The sequence below is a fragment of the Rhamphochromis sp. 'chilingali' genome, assembly GCF_963969265.1.
Source record: "Rhamphochromis sp. 'chilingali' genome assembly, chromosome: 3".
Taxonomy (NCBI): Eukaryota; Metazoa; Chordata; class Actinopteri; order Cichliformes; family Cichlidae; genus Rhamphochromis; species Rhamphochromis sp. 'chilingali'.
In genome coordinates this window covers 29,027,464-29,043,318 of record NC_137931.1, presented here as the reverse complement: position 1 = coordinate 29,043,318, position 15,855 = coordinate 29,027,464, and the positions used below count along the sequence as shown (strand labels likewise).

The window sequence follows — 15,855 nt, the reverse complement described above, 5'->3', positions numbered from 1 at the left end:
CTCACCGTTCTCATGATCATTTTGACCCCACGGGATGAGATCTTGCGTGGAGCCCCAGATCGTGGGAGATTATCAGTGGTCTTGTATGTCTTCCATTTTCTGATGATTGCTCCCACAGTTGATTTTTTCACACCAAGCTCCTTGCCTATTGTAGATTCACGCTTCCCAATCTGGTGCAGGTCTACAATACTTTTCCTGGTGTCCCTCGAAAGCTCTTTGGTCTTGGCCATGGCGGAGTTTGGAGTCTGACTGTTTGAGGCTGTGGACAGGTGTCTTTTATACAGATGATGAGTTCAAACAGGTGCCATTCATACAGGTAACGAGTGGGGGACAGAAAAGCTTCTTACAGAAGACGTTACAGGTCTGTGAGAGCCAGAGATTTTCCTTGTTTGAGGTGACCAAATACTTATTTTCCACCCTGATTTACGAATAAATTCTTTACAAATCTTACCATGTGGATTCATGGATTTTTTTTTTCACATTCTGTCTCTCACAGTTGAAGTGTACCTCTGGTGCAAATTACTGACCTCTGTCATCATTTTAAGTGGGGGAACTTGCACAATCGGTGGCTGACTAAATACTTTTTTGCCCCACTGTATCATCAGCTAAAGGAGGAAAAAGAAAATAGGAAACAACCCCCAATTACCCCCCCTCTCATTATGCAATTACAGCAACATCAAATTAATTATACTTCATATACAGACCAGAAATACTTTATGAACTTGTATCTGCTGAAGAGGAGACCATTCAGTTTTATTTATATCGTGTCAAATAACACAAAGAAACCCCAACATATCATATGGCCCCCTATGAGGAAGCACTTTGGCAACCATTAAACACCATCAAGTAGTTCATTTAAATCAGACACAAATTATCAGCAATCAAAAAGTTAATGTTCCCATCAGCTCACCTCTCTGCAGCAGAGGGTTGTTCCTTAAATTCAATCAAGCGTTTTTTAGACTGGTCACTCTTTAAGGACACACAGCTGGGTTGAGGTTCAGGTTGGTTCCTGTGAATAATAATGGAGCAGTGATGTGAGAGCTGAGCTGCGACATGTTAAAGAGTCATGGACAGTTAGAGATGGTCATCTCACCTCTGAGCTTTGGTCTGGCTCTCATGTTCCCCACACAGAGTGGTTTTAGAGGGAGGGACTCCCTCCTCTCTGTCCTCACACTGATCCATGCTGCTGAATTCACATCCACATCAGCTCACACACACTTTCTACCTTCACCTGCAGAGGAAACACAAATCATTCATGTGCACATCAACTCAAATCCTCCTTTCCATCATGTGTGCTGTCCAAATATCAGCTGTTCTTTTCTGCTTCATCTCAGTGTCAGAAGAGAAAATAAGAGACACATCCCAGATAGCAAAATTGGCATGGCCTGGATCTGGCCCACACAGTGTGCTTAAACATGGTCCATATACCGCAAAGAATGACGGCCCTCTGGTGGCCCAGATCTGGTTTGCCCGAGGTGTCCCACACATGGGCCAGAACAAGCCCAGTTGCAGACACACTAGATATCCTGTGCTGGCCCATGTGTGGATTACCTCTGGCAAACCTGGTCTGGGCCACCAAAAGGCCATCATTCTTTGCGATATGTGGGCCATGTGTAAGTTCTATGCAGCCACGGGCCAGTTGCAGACACACTGCGGGCCCTGTGGTGGCCCAGAACAGTTTCAACTCTGGCCCCAGTTTTCAGCCTAATATATACATTAATCAAGCCACGCAATAACAACATGTGCTGGAACATAATAGTACAAAAGTAACATGACAAAACTCTGTTCAGACAATGAATGGACTGATATATAGCACTGGATTACTCACAGTGCTCTATACAACATTTACCCAATTACACACTTTGTCTAAGCTGCTTCCTAACTACATTAATTCTCTTGACATACAGACTGGAAGAGCCAGGGATCGAACCACTAACCTTCCGGTCAGTAAGTGACCTGCTCTACCTCCTGAGCTACAGCTACCCAGCAGAAAAGATGTGCAAACCCTCACTAGGTTTTAGATAAAGTGTACACTGACAAACCTGTCAAACCTGCATTTGAAACGTTGGCTACCACAGCAGTATAGTATTGCAACAAGGCATTTGGGTCTTCTAACTAAAATAGGAAAATACGAACATAAATAGTACTATAATTGCTAGACCTGGCCCACATCTGGTTGACATACACTCTGCCATGACACCAGTCAGTTAGAAGTGCCAGCTTGATGCCGGATCTGGGCCTCTTTTCTATGAGCCTGGGCCACATAAACCAAACCACAATCGGGTCAGATGTGGCATGCCATCATATAAACAGTGCCATCAACTCCAGGCCTGGCCCATATCTGGATGACATACCACTTACCATGCCAGAAGTCAGCCAGCAGTGCTGGCCCCAGAAATTGGGCCAAACCTGTCTGCAAAGTGGGATTAAGTATCAAAATGTGATTATTTGTGACCTTTGTGACCTAATTATTTTATTGAATGAGGTTGGCTTTAATCTTTCAAAATGATTTGTAATAAGCTTTGATCTTTTTTGATAAGTTTTGACTGCCATCCTACCACCATCTTCACATTTTCTTGTGGCCCGAACCTGTCTTTTTTTTTTTTTGACTGTTTAAAATATGAATGTGTGCGTTTACACTGCATGGAACATGTTAACGGCAGCACGGTGGCACGGTGGTTAGCACTGTTGCCGCACAGCAAGAAGGTCCTGAGTTCAATTCCAACATCAGGCCGGGGTCTTTCTGTGTGGAGTTTGCATGTTCTCCCCGTGTTTGCGTGGGTACTCCGGCTTCCTCCCACCGTCCAAAGACATGCAGCTTGAGGGGATAGGTTAATTGGATAATCCAAATTGTCACTAGGTGTGAATGTGCGAGTGAGTGCGAATGGTTGTTTGTCCCTGTGTGTTGGCCCTGCGACAGATTGGCGACCTGTCCAGGGTGTACCCCGCCTCTCGCCCTATGACAGCTGGGATAGGCTCCAGCGCCCCCCGCGACCCTGAAAAGGATAAGCGGAAGCGAATGGATGGATGGATGGAACATGTTAACCCCTCTCTCTCTCCACGCTTAGCAGTTTGCTGAGAGCTCAATTCAAGTCCAGCAGTTGAAGACAGTGTATCAAGAGGCCGTTTGATAAATCATCTCCAGGTTAGAGTTATTCACCATTAATTGAAGAATCCACTCTGTGGAGGGCTCCTGGAAAAACTGCTATTTATAAGCTTTGATTTTTAAGAGCCTTTCTCGGTCTACTGGCTACAGTCTAATTACCAGAGCAGGAAGAACTTTTTTGTTTTGCTTTTTGTTTTTCATTTATTTTATAAGCTGGCCAAACCTCAGCTGTTGGTTCCTAAATCATTTTAACGCACACTACCTTCTGTCGAGCTGCGGGAAGCGCTTATAAATTATCATAGGGCTTAGAAATCGGGCCGCTATCCTGGACAGATAACAGCTACAATTGACCAGCAAGGTGGGCGAAGCTGGGCTTAGAGGCTTTTAAATTAGTCGTAAAGTTAGGTGTACCAGTACTAAGGTTTGGAAGATGAAGTGAAGATGTGACATGGTAATGGAAATAATTTATTGGCAGTCAGTGGCAGTTTTTGTTATATATATAAATGTGTGAAATTGTTATTTGGATGAATGATTAAAGGTGCACATTGTTTTGAGAGAAAAGTGTGTGTGTGTGTGTGTGTGTGAGAGACAACGAAGTCCAGGGAAGTGTGTAAAATGCTGATGAAAGTATTGTGTGAATGAGGCTACAAAGCTGAGCTAAAGAATGGTGATATGTGTGGGGAAAAAAACCCAAAAAAACCCAAAACTATTAATTGTCCTGAGGTCTGAAAGAGCTCTGCTAAGCACGCTGAAGATTTTGATGTGAATGCTTGCAAATGCAAAGAGCTTAGTATATTTAAGTGTGTGTGTACTGAGAGCATTCTTTTATATCAACATTTAGTAGAGTTACAGAGGGTTTATAGACTGTAAATATAAAATAAGAGTTCAATTAGGCTGTAGAAACAGATGAAAACATGAGTTTGTGTGGCTGTGGGAGTGTGTGTCTGGCAGGAAGTGAAGCAGAAAACTGAGCTTGTGACGTTGGTGTGATATGTGAAAACAGAGGAATTAGAGACTGAATGTATTAAGACATAGCAATGAAAATTATATTAATTAAATGTTTTAGTGTGTCAATACAGGTGGACTCTTCTCATATTGAAAACATGAGTACAGCAGCAAAATGATAGATTAACAGAATTGGGATGAAAACAGGCCAGGCTTTGGCTTAAAATTTGACAGCTTCACCTCTCATTCTGTCCTTATCCTGAGAAGAAGCTTAAAAGACAGTAAATCTCCTGATGAAGACAGAAGACAGACAGAACACCGTGTACTTGAAGAATTAACAGCAGGCAAAAAGACAGTGCAACTGAACTATAGCACTGAAGACTCCAGCAGCAGCATGTAAGAAAACACTTGATGGAACATGCACTCTGAATTACAAGGTGGGAAGTTGAACAGTGGGTTGACTGTGTGAAAGCACTGGACAGCACTGGACACTGAGTTTCAGATTTGCCATGCTGGGAGTGAACCTCCAAGAAAACACTGAAAAGATCAAGAGAGAAGCAATGGAGAGAAGAAACCACTGATTTGGGCCTGTGTTGATCTGCGAGCCCACACAGGAAACTGTTAGAACAGGGACGAGGATCAGTAGTGAGAGGTGAACCTAGATGTGATACAGTGAAAGCATATGGGAAAATTGGATTGAAGATTGAGACTGAACTCATGGAGGTTTAGAAATGTCCAGAGGATCATAACAGAAAGGTAAAAAAAGAAAAAAGAAAAAAGAGAGAGAGCTAAAGAGAGAAATAAACTAACAAGTACCTGAATGAATAGAAAAGACACGTGCAAATTGTTACATGTGAAATTATTTTTGGAGAATGTGAATGTGAATGAATGTGACTACATGACATAAATGCTAGATTTAACATACTTAAAGCTAGAGCTGGAGGAATAACTCACGAAAGTCCCATGACAATAAAGTGATTTTTGTGAAAAGGAAAAAGGATAAACCAGTGATTAAAAGCTTACAGTAGTTTTAAAAATAGTGAATTGGTAGTGCTCTTGTGCCGATTGAGCAAAAGAAGTGACTACGGTAAAAATAAAAATAATTTCATGTGGTAATGTTTAAATATGCATTTCTGTTGTCAAGGCAACTTCTTAAGATGTGACTCAATATGGAAATTAGCTGAAATTAGTGGTGTCAAAGAAGCTTCCTGTCTGGCTATGTGTCTGAGGCTTTCAATGAAGGAAACATAGCAGTGACTGAGAAGAATTACTTGGTATAATATATAATGGTAAAATAATTAAATAAGGTGGTCAGGTCTGTCCAGAAGTGCAGATTTGGACAGGAAATGTATAATTTAGTGAGGACACATTGTTATAGCGTGTTTAGAGTGCTTAATGGGGAATATTACTGTTGTGCAAATGGTGCTGCTTTTAACAAGATTTTCTTTGTATTTAGCAGGTGAAATTATGTCAGTTGACCTCAGATTGTCAGGATGCTGAAGAACCTGAGGCCAACATGTTGTTAGATGAGTAAGCAAAACTTTTCTGTGATTAAGATTTTTGGGGTTGTTGTTTTAGTGATGGGTCGATTCTGTCGGTTAGGTTAGGGTTGTTTTCTTATTTTAATAGAGGGAGTTTTACTAATCATGGACATGGTTAGAACTTGGCCCTTTAAAATTGTAACAGTGCACTTAGAGAAATCCTGTCAGGTGATTATGTTTTGTGTTTTGATGAGCTACTAATCAGCTCTCTTTTTCTCATTTTTGTTCTAAGCAGGCCTGCACGATTGAATTAACAGCGCTGTAAAGAAAAAAATTTCGGGAGAGCAAATATAAGGTGAGCTTTTCCAGATTACAATGGGCTGGGGAGAAGCCATCTGTGGGAACCCGGTTCCTGTCTAAAAGGATTGCCATGTGTCAATCCAGACCAAAAATGATGAACAATAGTTTTTTCTTTTGAGTGAATGCGTGTGAGTAAGTGAATGTGTGTGACTGGACTGACGATATGGACTAAAGGTTTGACTGACTTGACACTGAAACAAAGACTGGACCAAGGTCAGGAGGAATGAAGGTTGACAAACAATTAATCACGTAAGGGAGAGAGAGGGAGACTGGAGGTTTACATAAGTTTGGAGTTGCAGACTTTTTTGGGTTGCTGATATTTGCTTTAAGAAAATTTTGTTTTATTGACTGGGTTTAGATTATGGTAGTAAATTATATAGTGGGGAAAATGCCAAATGCTAAAGGGGGAGAAGCAATATTTATGAGTCACATAGGGGATCGCTAGACTTTTCATATAAAATGCAGTTATACATTTGCATAATGACTGAAACCAGCCCACCGAAGGAACAATGGGCTGTGAGGTCAGTTACTTCAGTGGACTGGTTTCACCCATATGGAAAAGATATATATATAAATCTTATAAAGTTTGTATCTGTCTTGTGTGAAACTTGTATGAAAAGCATACAAGAGTGAAAACAGATATAAGATCCCTTGAAAAATTATATAATGAAACTTGTATGTTTTGGATACTTACTAAAACAATATATGAAAGTAATGAGAAAGTGGCCACTATCATGAGTAAATCATGTAAGCCTTATACGATTTACTCATGAAAGTGGCCACTTTCATGAGTTAAGTCATATAAGTTTTTACTATTTCTTTTCCATATGGGCAAGTCATTATGCAAGTGTACTGTTTATAAGATTGGGGAAACCTGCAGTCAGCTGAGACTGAAGAAGTCACTTGGATGAGTGACGAAACGTTTCTCCCAGAAAACGCTACATCCAGATGAACAGAATCAACATTTGGAGATTTATTTTCCTGGATGATTGAGAATGCATCAAGACTTTTTCTTTTAACCCTTGTGTGGTGTTCGTATTTTTGTTACTCAGCCAGTGTTCATGGGTCTGGTGGACCCGCTAGAGTTTTGGCTTTCCAAATTAACACTATCAAACAATTTTATGTTAAATTACTCAACAGATGTTTACTTCATCCCAATTACAAGACATATGAACAGCAAACATGGTTAATTTTTTCCCTTTACCTTTGTTAGATCACATTTATGAATTAATGTGCTTCTCGTTTTTCTTTTATATAAAATGTTATAAATAAATCAGTTATAATCAAGTGGAGTGAGTGGAAAGACACAACACATTTACACGTGAAAAAATAATTAATTGTTTAATTTTTCTTTTGAAAAGAACTGAACACGGGTCTCACAGACCCGAACACCATACAAGGGTTAAGTTTCTTAAGAGGTGGTGAAGCATTTTCAGTTTCAGTAGCGGGTCTTTAGCTTATTTGACACATAGAATGTGTCAAGAAGGGGTGATTTTGGGTTTAATTTGAAATAAGGGGCTTTAGGATCATTTTATGACTTTCTGGGTGTTTGATAATTTAGCTATGATAAAACTTACTCATAAGTAATTGCTTTTATGCTTAAACGTAATTGATTGAAAATATTTGTTTTCTCTTTGATCTTTTAAAATGATTTTCTTACATGAAGAGATGATCTGTTGTGAAAGGTGACAGAGGGTAGTAAAAGGTCAATGTAAAAAAAAATGCTTGCAGAGACAGATAACAGGAAGTTAAGACACAGTTTGCTTGGAAACTTTGCACTTGCAGAGCAACAGTTTTTTTTGTACAGGATGTTCATGATCAGATAACAGAAGAAGAGAGCTTCTTAAAAGGGTGTCAAATGCTTGCCAAATGTCAAGCATTTGGCAAGGTGCACTGGAACGATTTCATCAAACCCTAAAGACCATGTTGCGCAAATACTGCCTTGAATCAGGTAAAGACTGGGATGAGGGACTTCCGCTTTTGCTTTTTGCTGTTAGAGAAACCACCCAGGAATCCCTTGGATTTAGTCCGGCTGACCTGGTTTTTGGACACACTGTACGCGGTCCCCTGCGACTGCTTAAAGAAAAGTGGTTATCTGAGTCGCAGCGAGCCGAGCATAACGTGTTAGATTATGTTTGCAGTTTTAGAGAGCGTCTTTTCCGGGCATGTCAGTTGGCCCGTGACAATTTGGAGCAAACACAAGGCAACATGAAAGCCCGGTATGACAAAAAGACAGTGGTCCGACATTTCGCTCCTGGTGAAAAGGTTCTAGTGTTGCTTCCTTTAGTTGGGTCTAGCCTCCATGCGCGGTTTTCTGGTCCCTATGAGGTGGACAAAAGGATAAGTGACACTAGCTATGCAGTAAAAACCCCTGATCGAAAGAGAAAACTGAGGGTTTGCCACGTTAACATGCTTAAACGCTATGTTTCTAGAGAGGACGTGGCAGTTGACAAAACCACACCCATAACGCCTGTCTCTGTGTGTTCGGCACCCCCATTGTATGTTTTGCAAGATGATGACTTGACTGACAAGAGCAGTTGTATGCCGTTGGCCCGTTTGCGAAACTCAGAAGCGTTAGAAAACTTAGACTCTTTCCTGTCGCATCTGTCAGATTCCGCCCGCAAAGATATCCTTGATCTGATTGAAGCTAATTTGCTGCTTTTCTCTGACCATCCGCGGCAGACGTCTGTGCTCTCTCATGATATCGTTGTGGAAGTTGATAAGCCAATAAAGCAACATGCTTATCGAGTAAATCCAACCAAGCGGAATTTAATGCAACAGGAAGTCGAATACCTGGTTAAACATGGGTTAGCTGAGCCCAGTAACAGTGCGTGGAGTTCACCCTGTATTTTGGTGCCTAAACCAGATGACACCCCACGTTTCTGTACCGATTTCAGAAAGGTTAATGCTGTCACAAAACCGGATTCTTTCCCTCTCCCCAGAATGGAGGACTGCATTGATCGTGTCGGCTCAGCTACATACGTCACTAAATTAGACCTGTTAAAAGGATATTGGCAAGTCCCGTTAACCCCCAGAGCTTCTGAAGTCTCCGCGTTTGTAACTCCAGATCATTTCCTCCAATACACGGTAATGCCCTTTGGGTTGCGAAACGCACCCGCAACATTTCAACGTCTAATGCAGAAGGTATTGTTTGGAGTGAGAAACTGTGAGGCATACTTGGATGACATTGTCATTTATTCTCCAACATGGTCAGAACATCTGGAAACGCTCTCTGAGGTGTTCAGACGTTTTTGTGAATCTTCTCTCACACTAACCCTCTCTAAGTGTGAGTTTGGTAAAGCCACCATTACTTATCTAGGGAAACAGGTCGGACAGGGGCAAGTGCGCCCTGTTGCTGCGTGTCCAGTATTAAAAAGAAAAGAAGCGAGGGGCACTAAATTTCCCGCAGGCGTGGGTTTGATTAAAACCGCTTGCTCGCCAAAAGTGCACGTGGAGGCTGAACGAAACCCGAAAACTGACGTTGATCCGCAGTTTCTACCATTTGTGTCATGTGGCTTTGTTTCGTTGACAGGTGAAGAACATGATAAAGTGCCAGTCACGATTCTTAGAGATACGGGTGCGTACCACTCGTTTCTACTAGAGTCTGTGCTGCCTTTGTCTGAAAAAACATCCTGTGGTTCCGACATACTAGTATGGGGAATAAAAATGAGCGTCACCAAAGCCCCTCTGCATATGGTGCACCTGCACTCGCCGTTAGTGTCGGGCTACGTTAAAGTCGCCGTGCGCCGGCGATTACCAATCGAAGGAGTTTCCTTCATTCTTGGTAATGATCTAGCTGGTGGGCATGTTTTTCCCCCGCCAGAAGTTGTTGATATTCCTGCCCTTGCTGCTGACTCAAGCTCCACTGCTTCAGAGGTGTTTCCTGCGTGTGCAATTACTCGTGCTCAGGCTCGTAAAATGGGTGAGATTGTGGATTTGTCGGGGTCGTTTATGGCTACGCTTGATGAAGACGACTCTTTCGTGTCACCCATTGATTCTGTGAAACTCTCCACATGTGACGTCCCTGAAATGATACCTGAGGACATTAATCAGAGCTTGAATATTACCAGAGAGCTGTTGATCAAAGCACAGCAGGGTGATCCTTCACTGGTGCCTTGTTTTTCCTCTGTTGTGGACAGAGAGGGATCTAAAGCTCCCGTAAAATATTTCATTGAGAATGGTGTACTGTTGCGATCTTGGTCTCCTGATTCAACTGATTTGCATCGGGTAAACCAGGTTTTGGTGCCAAAGGAATATAGACCCCAGATTCTCAGTCTCGCGCATGATGCCTGCTTAGCTGGACATCTTGGGGTCAAAAAGACGTATCATCGTGTATTACGTAACTTCTTTTGGCCTGGTTTAAAATCAGATGTGGTGAAATATTGTCGTTCGTGTCATACATGCCAAGTGGTGGGAAAGCCAAATAAACCGATTCCGCCAGCGCCTCTTCACCCGATTCCAGCGCTGGGTGAGCCGTTTGAGAGAGTTCTATTGGACTGTGTGGGCCCGTTGCCAAGAACAAAATCAGGCCACCAGTACATGTTAACGGTAATGTGCGCTGCCACTCGTTTTCCGGAGGCAATTCCATTACGTACCTTAAAGGCAAAGAACGTTGTGAAAGCCCTCACGAAGTTCTTTTCGACTTTTGGGTTACCCAGGGTTGTTCAAACTGATCAGGGAACAAACTTTATGTCAAAAGTGTTTGCCCAGGTTTTAAAGGAGTTAAAAGTTAAACATCAAACGTCCAGCCCTTATCACCCAGAGAGTCAAGGTGCACTGGAACGATTTCATCAAACCCTAAAGACCATGTTGCGCAAATACTGCCTTGAATCAGGTAAAGACTGGGATGAGGGACTTCCGCTTTTGCTTTTTGCTGTTAGAGAAACCACCCAGGAATCCCTTGGATTTAGTCCGGCTGACCTGGTTTTTGGACACACTGTACGCGGTCCCCTGCGACTGCTTAAAGAAAAGTGGTTATCTGAGTCGCAGCGAGCCGAGCATAACGTGTTAGATTATGTTTGCAGTTTTAGAGAGCGTCTTTTCCGGGCATGTCAGTTGGCCCGTGACAATTTGGAGCAAACACAAGGCAACATGAAAGCCCGGTATGACAAAAAGACAGTGGTCCGACATTTCGCTCCTGGTGAAAAGGTTCTAGTGTTGCTTCCTTTAGTTGGGTCTAGCCTCCATGCGCGGTTTTCTGGTCCCTATGAGGTGGACAAAAGGATAAGTGACACTAGCTATGCAGTAAAAACCCCTGATCGAAAGAGAAAACTGAGGGTTTGCCACGTTAACATGCTTAAACGCTATGTTTCTAGAGAGGACGTGGCAGTTGACAAAACCACACCCATAACGCCTGTCTCTGTGTGTTCGGCACCCCCATTGTATGTTTTGCAAGATGATGACTTGACTGACAAGAGCAGTTGTATGCCGTTGGCCCGTTTGCGAAACTCAGAAGCGTTAGAAAACTTAGACTCTTTCCTGTCGCATCTGTCAGATTCCGCCCGCAAAGATATCCTTGATCTGATTGAAGCTAATTTGCTGCTTTTCTCTGACCATCCGCGGCAGACGTCTGTGCTCTCTCATGATATCGTTGTGGAAGTTGATAAGCCAATAAAGCAACATGCTTATCGAGTAAATCCAACCAAGCGGAATTTAATGCAACAGGAAGTCGAATACCTGGTTAAACATGGGTTAGCTGAGCCCAGTAACAGTGCGTGGAGTTCACCCTGTATTTTGGTGCCTAAACCAGATGACACCCCACGTTTCTGTACCGATTTCAGAAAGGTTAATGCTGTCACAAAACCGGATTCTTTCCCTCTCCCCAGAATGGAGGACTGCATTGATCGTGTCGGCTCAGCTACATACGTCACTAAATTAGACCTGTTAAAAGGATATTGGCAAGTCCCGTTAACCCCCAGAGCTTCTGAAGTCTCCGCGTTTGTAACTCCAGATCATTTCCTCCAATACACGGTAATGCCCTTTGGGTTGCGAAACGCACCCGCAACATTTCAACGTCTAATGCAGAAGGTATTGTTTGGAGTGAGAAACTGTGAGGCATACTTGGATGACATTGTCATTTATTCTCCAACATGGTCAGAACATCTGGAAACGCTCTCTGAGGTGTTCAGACGTTTTTGTGAATCTTCTCTCACACTAAACCTCTCTAAGTGTGAGTTTGGTAAAGCCACCATTACTTATCTAGGGAAACAGGTCGGACAGGGGCAAGTGCGCCCTGTTGCTGCGAAAGTACAGGCCATTGTTGATTTTCCTGTCCCGCAGACAAAAAGAGCACTGCATCGTTTTTTAGGAATGGCCGGGTTTTATCGAGGGTTTTGCAGAAATTTTTCTGATGTGGTTAGTCCCCTAACTGATCTTGTTAGCCCCTTAAAACCTTTTATTTGGTCTCCAGCATGTCAGGTGGCATTCGAATCTGCCAAAGCATTGTTGTGCAGTGCACCAGTGCTAGCTGCGCCGAATTTTGAGCGCCCTTTTAAACTAGACGTTGACGCCAGCTCGTGTGGCGCAGGCGCTGTTCTGTTACAGGAAGATGATCACGGCGTAGATCATCCCGTCTGCTACTTTTCAAGAAAGTTTAACAGACACCAGACCCATTATAGCACCATTGAAAAAGAGGCCCTTGCTTTACTCCTTGCGTTACAGCATTTTGAGGTCTATGCTGGGTCAAGTGTGCTGCCTGTGCAGGTGTTTACCGATCACAACCCACTGGTGTTCCTTTCCCAAATGTGCAACTCCAATCAAAGACTTATGCGCTGGTCCTTGTTGTTGCAAGATTTTAACTTGGAGATCAGTTACAAGAAAGGGAAGGATAACGTATTGGCTGACACCCTGTCTAGAGCACTGTCTCCTTGAATTAAACATTTTGGGGTTAATGTTAATTCTTGGGTAAGGGGGTGTTACGACTGTGACCGTAATTGTGTGTGGATTTGAGTATCTAGGTGCTCCTCCGGGATTGGTGCATCCAGGGTGGATGGCTCACACCGATTGGCTGAGGACTGGGAGACAGCGGATAAGAAGAGCCCGCCAGGGACTGCCCAGTCATTCATCCTCGGCCCAACCCAGCCGGCAGACCGGTCACTGTATCGACGTATTATGTAATGTAAGAGCATGTAGGGGTGGACCGCCTTTTTGGTTAATCAGTTTTCTCCTGTTTTTGTTAGGTAGGGAGGAAAGTGATTGTCGTTTTGTTTAGTTCCTTTGAGTAGGTAAGTTTCGTTTATTTTTGAGATAGGCTGCTTATGTTTGTTGTTTTGGCCTTGGGTTCACCCTGAAGCTATGATATGCTCCCTTCCTTTGTTTAACCGCACCTATGGTAAATAAATCACTGTCACAAAATAGTAAGTGTGTGACGTGCTGCTTGGGGTTGGACGGGGATGGATCACCCTTTATGTTGTGGTCTGGCCGCGCCTAGACGGGCCATAACAGTCGCTTTTTTCTTGTTTTTTAAAAAAAAGAAATTTATTATTCAAGTTATGTTCACATTTCATCTTTGGTCTGTATTTGAGTCCTCTATTCACTCTACACACAGTCAGCAACACTTCAACAGCAGATACAGATTTTCAGAGGTTTGTGAGTTTTAAATAATTTTATTGCTGTGATGTCATTACTGTTGATGGCTTCCATTTTCATTTAGGTGTAGCTGTGGGGGCGGGGTAACTACAGCAGGACTGCAGCGAATCCCTCAAAGCATCCATAAATCTGTCCTACAGGATCATTGGAGAATAACAGCAGCACTCAGAAGGAACCAGCAGGGGGCACTCACTTAGTGCTTTTAAATATTCTCCATGAATTCTGGAGCATATTTAACAGATAAACGTGAACTCTGATCCTTCGTTAAACAAAAACAAAAAAACTTGAACAGTCATAGTCAAGCTGGAGTCCAGCATCTGAAGCAGGTTCTCATATCAGGACTCCAGTTTGATAGTTTGACTGTGAGCCTGTTCAGAGTCCACATGAACACTGAGTGTGACTAAACATCACAGCACAGTCACACTTCCCCTGTTAAAGAGGATCAAACAGTGGCAGATATGTTTGATCCAACAACGTTCCTCATGAAGATGCCCACACAGACTGTAAGTCTGATGTGATGTGAGGAAAACAAATCTCTACCGGCACACTCTGATTGAAAGGCTCTAAGCTGGATGTTGGAGACTTTGTTGTTGCTTTGGAGTCTTTATCCAGCACCAGACATCAGAGATGAAACGAGTCTTCTCCGCAGAAACACTCTAACAAAGAGCAGCTGCTTTGTGATGAGGAGGTAACCTCAGAGACTGGAATGAATTAAAGTTTCACTTACTCAGCTTCTTTCCATGAACTTCTTCACTCTGTAGCTCTGCTGTCTGCACCAGGTCTGTGTAGAAACAGAAAATCCTCTGCTTCTTCTCCGTCGTCACTCCTCTGTATCTGCAGGCTGCTCTCACATTAAGCACTCCACACCATAAAAGAGTCTTAAGATGTGGCTCGCGGGTCAAAGCTCAGCTAACACACTCATATAAAATCCACACTGTAGATAGCAACACGCAAATAATTTTCAACAATAGTGTCACTACGGGTGTGTCTGTAATCTTAAACACTATAAACATTAAACAATTCAGACCATAAACGAGACTTAATCTGCAGCACATGGATCAAAGGTAAGCTGCTGCATCCTCATATGACTTTATATCAATAATTAACCTGCAGCAAATGTTCCTCAGTCTGTTTCTTTGATTACAGTCTACTAAATCCACTCAGAGCAGCAGCAGCCAGTCCCATCATCCAAAAGAAATCATGTGACATTTGCAGCGGCTCTTCTGCTTTGACATGGGTTCAAAAGTCCCTCCTATCTCCTTTTCCTAAACTATTTTCTTACATCACCAATGTCAAGGAGAGGTGGGTAGGAGAGTTGGTAAGGACTTGGGAAAACATCTGAGCTCTGAGAATCTGAACAACCTCACACTCGTCTCTCCTTAGCGATGTGACGCCAGATTTCTGCCATTTTGAAAGTATAATGTGCAGAAAATGGAGTGCAGAATGCATATTTTAATTTACCACAGCATGTTTTAAACCTGTTGTTTTATGCAGGCAATTTAAATGAGAACAGCCTGTGAACATGAAGTTTGAATTTTAAAGAAAAGAAAACATTTAAGGTCAGATATACTAATGTCTGCAGCAGCACAAAGTCACCTTTAAATGTTATAAACCTACTGGATTTAGTGATGAGGCTCTGTGCAGAAAGTTGTGTACAGGAGTGTTTGTGTAGCTGCCCTCATGGTGTATAGGACTTTAATACCAGAACCACCAAAATTCAAAACTCCATCGAACCACATTCACTTTGACCCCCTCCTACAACAACAGCAGTAATGGAACATACTGTTTTCTCATAGGTAAAATAAAAAAAAAAAACACAAAAAATTCCTGGATGTGTTCTTGCTCCACCTGTTTTATCGAGCATGCAGCGGCGATGACTTGTGTTGACTTGGTACAGCTAAATATCCCAGAATACATTTCGTCCAAAACTCAAACGCGGCAATGGTGGACAAGCGCGGCTAAAAACTTTTAAATATTACTCTTTCTGGGTCACAAAAGAAACTTAAGTTATTTTCAAGGGAGAATGTAGCTGTGTAAGCTTCAAATATCTGCTCAATTTATCAAGATATCATATATTTCCAAACGTGCTTTGATGTTTTCGGAGACATCTGTGACCCGCCAGCTCCATAGCAGACAGCGAGGTCGAGGATCACTAGAGCCGGCAAGAACAGTGGATCGTTTTGAACCCCCCTGCGGTCTTTTCGCTGCCCCTGGTTTACCTTCTTTCTTGCCTATCAGTTCACTTTTGCTTCAGAGGCCTCATCGGAGGAAGCGGGCAAGAGAGCAGGCTTTCTTGAGTGGCTTCGCTGGCTTTGGAGAGAAGTGGATCTTTGGGGGCTTTATTCCTGGGATGCTGCCGGTAGGATATGCCTGAGA

General features: G+C 42.7%; 1 protein-coding gene across 1 annotated transcript in view; it reads right to left on the bottom strand.

The window, feature by feature from the left end:
- The window catches only part of LOC308394513 (NACHT, LRR and PYD domains-containing protein 3-like), a 40,404-nt gene extending 26,007 nt beyond the window's left edge, over positions 1-14,397 (bottom strand). Inside the window, exons 1-3 of the mRNA XM_080878868.1 lie at positions 14,207-14,397; positions 1,094-1,231; positions 911-1,009 (exon numbers count right to left, since the gene is read on the bottom strand). Coding sequence (XP_080734994.1) covers positions 911-1,009; positions 1,094-1,182 — 188 coding nt within the window. The 5' untranslated portion in view covers positions 1,183-1,231; positions 14,207-14,397. The remainder of the gene's footprint in view (positions 1-910; positions 1,010-1,093; positions 1,232-14,206) is intronic.
- Positions 14,398-15,855: the final 1,458 nt, after the last annotated feature.